General features: G+C 41.4%; 1 protein-coding gene across 1 annotated transcript; it reads left to right on the top strand.

Annotated features, from left to right (window-relative positions):
• Positions 1-1,247: 1,247 nt before the first annotated feature.
• Positions 1,248-7,062, top strand: APOBEC1 (apolipoprotein B mRNA editing enzyme catalytic subunit 1). Its single transcript, XM_019959946.2, has 5 exons — positions 1,248-1,339; positions 2,891-2,918; positions 4,682-5,079; positions 5,833-5,951; positions 6,596-7,062. Exons 1-5 carry the CDS (start codon positions 1,324-1,326, stop codon positions 6,743-6,745), a joined length of 711 nt encoding a protein of 236 aa, XP_019815505.2. The 5' UTR covers positions 1,248-1,323; the 3' UTR covers positions 6,746-7,062.
• The last annotated feature ends 1,717 nt before the right edge of the window (positions 7,063-8,779 follow it).

The following is an 8,779-nucleotide window of genomic DNA, read 5'->3' as shown; positions in this document are numbered from 1 at the left end:
TAGAGCTTAGGTGTAGGGTTCATAGAATTTGAGACTTAAAGTACAGGGGCTGTAGTTCTGAGACCCTGTGTTGTGCTTAGTTGTTCAGTCGTGTCTGACTCTGCCACCCCATGAGCCTTCCAGGCCCCTCTGTCCATGGGGATTCTCCAGGAGAGGGTTGCCATGCCTTCTTCCAGGGGGTCTTCCCAATCCAGGGATAGAACCCAGGTCTCCCACATTTCAGACTGATTTTTTACTTTCTATGCCACCAGGGAAGCTCTAGAGAGAGCCTTAGGTCTTGAGGGTGACCTCAATTCTGGGAGTGTGTTTGCTCAAACCCAGAGGAGCTGAACTCAGAGTTCAGGCAACAGGAGGCAAAGGCGATAGGGAGTATAGTATTCATTTCTTCAAGGCAGATAAGGAAGCGGAAGTGGATGGGGCCATACACTTAATCTTAGCTTCATGAAGCAAGAGAAATCACCTGAAACTTGTTTAGTTATAATTCCCTGACTCAGAGACCAAAGTTCTTTTGATTTTGCATCTGTAATGCCCCTCCCCTTTCCAAGAGATTCTGGGGTGAAGAGCAAAATAAGAGGAAGTTAGAAATTAATGAATAATGGCAGAAGGGCAAGGCCTCACTGTTTCACCACATACCAATGAAAACCTTCAGGTCACAGAACCAAGCCAATTGGCTCTTCCTTTTCTTCTTCCTCTCTTCTCTCCAGTAAACAGCGATGTGTCAGTCTTGTTTTAACTTTAAAGGGAGATATCCCTACATTCATCCGCAGTGAATTAGGCTACAAGATTAATTATCTGCATCCTAAGCTTTCTTATCGACCCCCACCAACTGCCCTCTTCATCTGCTACCTATCTGCACAGTCTGTTGTTGTTGTTGTTGTTCAATCACTAAGTCATGGCCAACTCTTTGTGACCCCATGGACTGCAGCATGCCAGGCTTTCCTGTCCTTCACCATCTCCCAGAGTTTGTCCATTTAGTTGGTGATGCTATCTAACCATCTCATCCTCTGCCACCCCCTATTCCATTTGCCTTCAACCTTTCCCAGCATCAGAGTCTTTTCCAATGAGTCGGCTCTTTGCATCAAGTGGCCAAAGTATTGGAGCTTCAGCTTCAGCAACAGTCAGAGTTGGTTTCTTTTAGGATTGACTAGTTTGATCTCTGTACGGTCTAGATACCTAGTATCTGCCTGAGACTCAGGAATGAGTCATCCTCTGATCAAACAGGTGGCAGTGGTCACACCTGCAGAAACTATGTTCGGGCAAGTTGCTGGCAGCAGCAATTAGCACAATATAACTCCAGAGGAAAAAGTCCAGAGACAGAGCACCATGGCTTCTGACAGAGGTAAATGGTCGGGGGCCCGAAATCTTCATATTCTTGAAAAACTCCAAAACTCTGTGTGTGCTTGCCTATATGTGTGTGTGTATGTGTCTGGTTCATGCTTGTATTCATGAACATTTTCCAACTTTCCTATTTATTAATATCTTCCTATTATTCTTAAACAGGAGTTCTTATCGGTGGTGGTGTGATTATTAATACCACCTGTTCATACTGTAAATGATTTTGATCAGATGCTTGTTTCATCATAATAAAAAGACTTAAGTTAAAAAATATGACTCCTAGATGAAAATTTAAGATAGCAGCTGAAGTTCTAGCACCAGGGCATATTAATGGATTATTTAAGGTTCCATTACTTAGTGTTAGAAAAATTCGTGGGGAAGGAAGAACACCAGGTGGTGGAAGGAAATGATTTTCAGATGAGGTGGGTTTTGAACTTGGTCTTGAAAGGGCAGAATTTTGGTTGGCAAAGAGAAGGAGATTCCTGTTTGACTGACACCAGGAGTTTAAGAGAATTTTCCAAAGATTGTGTGTGGAATATAATGAATGAATTGATTAGGCTACAGAAGAGTTTTTGGAAGCAATCAGCAATGTGATTAGAAAGCAAATTTGCTTTTTTTTAAATTGGACTATAGTTGCTTTACAATGTTGTGTTAGGTTCAAGTGTACAGCACAGTGAAACAGTTATATATATACATGCACTCCTTTTAGATTTATTCCCATATAGGTCATTACAGAGCACTGAGTAGAGTTCCCTGCGCTATACAGTGTAGGTCCTTATTATCTATTTTATATATAGTAATGTGTGTATGTCAATTCCAATCTCCCAAATTTATCCCTCTGCCTACCCTCAAAAACAAATTTGAAGACATATTGTTGACAGCCTTGAATGCCCAGCTAAGGAAATTGAGGTTGATTTTTTTTTTATTTTAGATTTTTTTCTTTTCCATTATGGTTTTTAATAGTTTACTGTGTATTTTTTTTAATAAGACAAAATATTTGGAGAATTTGTGACTAGCATGCGTGCGTGTTCAATTGTGTGTGACTTTTTGCAGCCCCGTGGACTATAGCCCACCAGGCTTTTCTTTCCATGGGATTTCTCAGGCAAGAATACTGGAGTGGGTTGCCATTTCCCCCTCCAGGGGATCTTCCAGACCCAGGGATCAAACCCGAGTCTCCTGCAGTTCCCACATCGGCAGGCAGATTCTTTACCACTGAGCAACCTGGGAAGCCCTGTGAATAACATAGAGATGACTAAAACAGTGCTTTAGACACATTTACTTGGCACCTGATACCTTTTTGTGTGTGTTGGCTTTTGATTCTGGCCACACCGTGCGGTATGCCACATCTTAGGTTCGAAAGCAGAGATTGCACCCCTGCCCCTGCAGTGCAAGCAGGGAGTTTTAACCACTGGTCCACCAGGGAAATTCCAAGACAGAATCTTCCAACTGCATTTTCTGATATGATTGGTGGATTTAGAAGAACAGGGCCTTTTTTCTTAGTGGTTCGATTTGTACATATGGGTGTTACTTGACATGATCCTCTCTTGGTCAACAGGTCCTTCAGCGGGAGATCCCACATTGAGGTAAGAATTCTACTATCATAGTGCACATTTAATTCAACCCAGAATAGATGAGCATTTAGGAGGGGGAGGACTATAATTTCCTTATTGTTCCTTTGCTCTTTTCTGATGCTCCCATTCTTTGTTTTTGCAACTCCATTCCTTACGCTTACTATTGCTTCCTGTGTCTTCCCTCCTATGCCTTTTGGTTTCAGTTGAAAACAAGTATCTTCCAGCTCTCCTTTGTTCTTCTCTTACTATTGTTTTTCTCCCTTTAAATCACAAGTTTTCATAGAAATTAGTGAAAACTTCAGCAAACTGGTTTGTCACTTTGATCTTCCTATTTTAAACCCTATGCCCCTTTTCTAGACCTTTTTTTTTTTTTTTTAATTTTACCATTCCACATAGTTTGGGAGATCTTAGTTTCCCAATCAAGGATTGAACCCAGGTCCCCCAGCAATGGAAGAATGGAGTCCTAAGCACTGGACTGCCAGGCAATTTCCTAGACCTATTTAAAAACTGCATTTATTTTTAATTGATTGATGATTGCTTTACAATATTGGTTTCATTTCTGCCATACATCAACATGAATTAGCCATAGATGTACATGTGTCCTTTCCCTCTTGAACCTCCCTCCCACCTCCCACCCCATCCCACTTCTCTAGGTTGTTAAAGTGCCCTGGTTTGCATTCCCTGAGTCGCTTCCATGCTACTCTCACCATTCATCTCACCCTCTCCTTCCTCCCCGCTGCCCTCATCCATGTCTAGAACAGAGAGATTTGTCAGGGAACATATTATCTCTTGATGGGTGGAAGGATTACTCTATAAAATAAATTAAGTGATCCTTTAGGAATGAGTGGAGAATATGAGAATGTAATACACTTATGACTCAACCATACTGCAGAGTCCTTGGAAAAATTCTGAATTTTCCCTGAGTCATAACTTTGACCCACAGAGAGTGTTATGTCTAAAGATGTCCTCGAGAGAAATTTTAATTTCTTTCTTATGAGGAATTAGTATACACAGAATTGAATGTGGAAGAATCCCGAGGCTAAATTACTTTCTTCTCAGAGTTGGTAATAGACTCCTGTTGGCAATTTGAGGATTCCACACCTGAAAAAGAAAAAAGAAAACCAAAAACTATTCCATTGAGGAATAATGAAGATTGAGTGGGACAGGTCACCTCTAAGTGTGAGACAGAAAGTTCAGAGGGACTTCCCTGGCAGTCCAGTGGTTAGGAGTCAGTGCATTCACCACAGAGGGCCCAGGTTCAATCCCTAGTGGTGGAAACTAAGATTCTGTAAGCTGTGAGGCCAAAATAAATAAGATTAGAATATAGTAAGAAAACTTTAAAAGAGACACAGAGACATATTTACACCTGAATTCAAGACTACCAAGCAGTGGTAATAGACAGTGGTAACCCAAGAACGTGAGTTGGGAAAAACCTCTTCCCTGTTTGTGAGAGAAACTCTGATAATGCAAACAGACCTCCCCAGATAACTTTGAGATACAGAATAGAAAAAAAATTCCTGAGATATCATGTTTTAGGTTTGCCTGATAGAAAAGGAGAAGAAATTATTTCTGTTGTTCAGTCGCTAAGTCATGTCGGACTCTTTGCGACCCCACGGATGACAGCACACCAGGCTTCCCTGTCCTTCACTGTCTCCCAGAGTTTGCTCAAATTTGTGCCCATTGAGTTGGTGATGCTATCTAACCATCTCATCTTCTGCCACCCTCCTCTCCTTTTGTCTTCTCTCAAATGATGACATGACAACATTATATTTCAGGAGAAGAATTGAACCCTGGGAATTTGAATTCTCCTTTGACCCCAGAAAATTCTGTAAAGAGGCCTGTCTGCTCTATGAAATCCAATGGGGCAACAACCGGGACGTCTGGCGACACTCGGGCAAAAACACCACCAAGCATGTTGAACGCAATTTTATAGAAAAAATTGCTTCAGAAAGATATTTTTGCCCATCCATCCGCTGCTTCATCTTCTGGTACTTGTCCTGGAGTCCCTGCTGGGAATGCTCCAAGGCCATTAGAGAATTTTTGAATCAGCATCCTAACGTGACCCTAGTTATTTACATAGCACGGCTTTTCCAGCACATGGATCCGCAAAACCGGCAAGGACTCAAAGACCTGGTTCAGAGCGGTGTGACTATCCAAGTCATGAGAGCCCCAGGTGAAAACAACACACCAAGAATCTTAGGTGTTTATGAGAGGCTGTGGTGGTGGTGGTATGTTTCTAGGCCAGGAGACTGGATTATCCCGGACTGGAAGTCTCAGAAGTGAAAGCCCAAAGTAAAATAAAAACCCACTTCTGAAATTCATAGCAAAGAAAGCATCAAAGAGATGGCTCTTTTCCTCGCTCCTTATTTATTTTATTAATTAATTAATTTATTTTTGGCTGTGCTGGGTCTTTGTCACTGCGTGAGCTCTTCTCCACTCGCGGTGCTGTGGCTTCTCATTGTGGTGGCTTCTCTTGTTGCTGAGCAAGGTCTCTAGGGTGCTCAGCCTTCAGTAGTTGTGCCTCCTGGGCTCTAGAGCACAGGTTCAACAGTTGTGGCTTTCGGATCAGGGACTGAACCATATCTCCTGCATTGGCAAGTGGATTCTTTACCACTGAGCCACAAGCAAAGCCCCCTCTCTACCATCTTACAATGAATTGCTGAGTTCCTTTTGGGAAACTTCCCTGGTCGCTCAGAAGGTAAAGAATCTGTCTGCAAAGCAGGAGACCCAGGTTCTATCCCTGAGTCAGGAAGATCCCCTGGAGAAGGGAATGGCCACCCATTCCAGTTCTTTTTAGGGATGCTGGAAGAATCTAGCCCTTCTCCAGCAGGAAATAGGCCAGAGGGATTTATATATGGTATATCTTTAAGTTGGATTCAACTTTCTGTTGTATGTGTTGAATGAACCAAGATTTGTGTTTCCTTAGAGTATGAGTACTGCTGGAGGAATTTTGTCAACTACCCCCGTGGGAAAGAAGCTCACTGGCCAAGATATCCCCCTCTGTGGATGAACTTGTATGCACTGGAACTCTACTGTATCATTTTAGTAAGTTACTGCAATGGACAGATTCTGATGCAAAAAGAAGCATCTTTCTTCAAAGTTTTCTCCTGATTATTTTAATATGTGCTCTTCTCACCATCACTTTGCCATTTATATTGAATTTAGTTATTGACTTATCTTTTTAAAATGTGAGAGCAAGATAACCTCTTTGTGGCAAATAAGAGGGGAAAGGGAATGGATAAACTGATCTAAGATATAGGTGATGGTCAACTCTTTTGTGATCCATGTACTATAGCCTGCCATGCTCCCCTGTCCATGGGATTTCCCAGGCAAGAATACTGGAGTGGGTTGCCATATCCATCTCCAGGGGATCTTCCCAACCCAGGGATCAAACCTGCATTCCCTGTTTGGCGAGCAGATTTTTTACCACTGAGCCACCAGGAAAGCTCAAGATATAGGTGGCGCCATAATTAGATTTAATCATCATCATCACTGTTGTTGTTACAATGCATACTGGTTACACTGAATTGCAGATATCCTTTTTCCTTTTTGATGTGTGTCATCTTACTGAAGGAATGTAGGTGACCCATTTGTATCTCTTGCAAGTAGTTCAGTGGTCTTCCAAATGATGTTTTAAAATGTTCCTGGCATTAAGAATACTATTATTCTAACCTATTTTTTTATTTCAGGGTCTCCCTCCCTGCTTACATATTTCAAGAAGATATCAGAATCAGCTCATAGTGTTCAGACTTACTCTTCAAAATTGTCATTACCAAATGATTCCACCCTATATCCTTTTAGCGATGGGGATGATACAACTTCCTATGACTTGGAGATGAATAGAATGAATTATTGTGTACATACTGTTTCATGAATAGGCCCTGATGACCCTCTAAAGAGTAAGCACCATTAGAATTGAGATATTTTTAGATATTTTTGTATATTTCTATACACTAACGGCAAATCATCTGGAAAGGAATTAAAGGAAACAATTCCACTTACAATAACATGAAAAACAGTAAAATACTTAGGAACTAATTTAACCAAGGATATGAAATAATTTAACCAAGGATGTGAAAGATCTGTACACGGAAATCTATAAGGCATTGATGAAACAGATTGAAGAAGACACAAATAAACGGAAAGATCCCATGGTCATGGATTGGAAGAGTTAATATTGTTAAAAAAATCCCTACTACACAAAGCCATCTATAAATTCAATGCAACCCCTATCAAGATTCCAAAGGCATTTTTACAAAATTTTTTAAAAATCCTAAATTTTGTATGGAACAACAAAAGATCTTAAGGGCCAAAGCAATCCTTATACACCTGAAGGAAATGAAATCACTTCCATGTTCCTTGTGGTATTGTTTACAATAGCCAAGACACAAAAATAGTCTAAGTATATGCCAGTAGATGAGTGGATAAAGAAGATGTGGTATACTGTGGTATGTATATACACAATAGAATGTTACATAGCCATGAAAAAGAAGAAATCCTGCCCTTTGCAACAACATAGATGAAACTTGAAGGCATTTTGCTATTTACGATAAGTCAGACAAAGACAGCTACTATATGATCTCACTAACATGTGGACTCTAGAAAAACTGAACTCATAGAAAGAGAGCAGGTTAGTGGTTACCAGGGACAGAAGTGAAAGTTGTCAGAGAGTACACATTTTCACAGTGTTTTTTTTTTTGCTGAGCCTAGTGGCTTGTTGGATCTAAGTTCCCTGACACGGGATGGAACCCAGGCCTTTGGCAGTGAAAGCACAGAGTTCTTAACCGCCAGGGAATTCCTGGGCAAAGCTGCAGTTTTGAGACTAATAAATTCTGGGAAGGTAAGGTATAGCATGATAATTATAGTTTGTACTGTGTAGTGTACCTGAGATTTTCTAAGAGTAGATCTTAAAAGTTCTTATCGCACACAAAGAAGTGTAACTATGTGAGGTGATAGATGTGTTCAGTTCAGTTCAGGCGCTCAGTCGTGTCCGACTGTTCATGACCCCATGAACCACAGCACGCCAGGTCTCCCTGTCCATCACCAACTCTCGGAGTCCACCCAAACCCATTTCCATTGCATTGGTGATGCCATCCAACCATCTCATCCTCTGTCGTCCCCTTCTCCTCCTGCCCTCAATCTTTCCCAGCATCAGGGTCTTTTCAAATGAGTCAGCTCTCTGCATCAGGTGGCCACTTAGTTAATTTGGTAATCATTTTGCAACAAATATCAAGTCATTACGTTGTACACTTAAATTTATGCAATGTTATATATCAGTTATGTTCAATAATACTGAGGGAAAGATTTTTAAAAACAATATAGAAATTCTCTTTAGAAAAAAATATTTTATTTTTGCTTATTTATTTATTTGGCTGTGCCGAGTCTTCTTTGCAGCATGTGAGATGTTTGGTTGTGGCATGTGAACTTTGAGTCGTGGCATATGGAATCTAGTTCCCTGACCAGGGACTAAACCTGCGCCCCCTCCTTTGGAAGCATAGAGTCTGCACCACTAGACCATCAGGGAAGTCCCTGTAGAGATTTTCACAAGCAGCAGTATCACAGATAGTATTATCTACTGCTGTATCACAGATTTCCCCACTACTTTGCAGGCTTAAAATAACAGTGAGTATTTATGATGTCACCATTTCTCTGGGTCAGGTATTCAGGAGTCACTTGTGTGTTGGTGGCTCAGGATATCTCATGAGGTTGCAGCCAAGTTGTCAGCCAGGATCGCAGTCATCTCTAGACACGACTGAGGCCACAGAATGTGCTTCCCAGGGGGCACACACGTGGCTGCAAGTGGGCACCTGTGGGTGGTGGGGGGTCTCAGTTTCTCACCGTGTAGGTCTTTCCATGGGCTTCCCTGGTGGCTC

This window comes from Bos indicus, chromosome 5, assembly GCF_029378745.1.
Source record: "Bos indicus isolate NIAB-ARS_2022 breed Sahiwal x Tharparkar chromosome 5, NIAB-ARS_B.indTharparkar_mat_pri_1.0, whole genome shotgun sequence".
Taxonomy (NCBI): domain Eukaryota; kingdom Metazoa; phylum Chordata; class Mammalia; order Artiodactyla; family Bovidae; genus Bos; species Bos indicus.
This window is presented reverse-complemented; position numbering and strand designations above follow the sequence as displayed.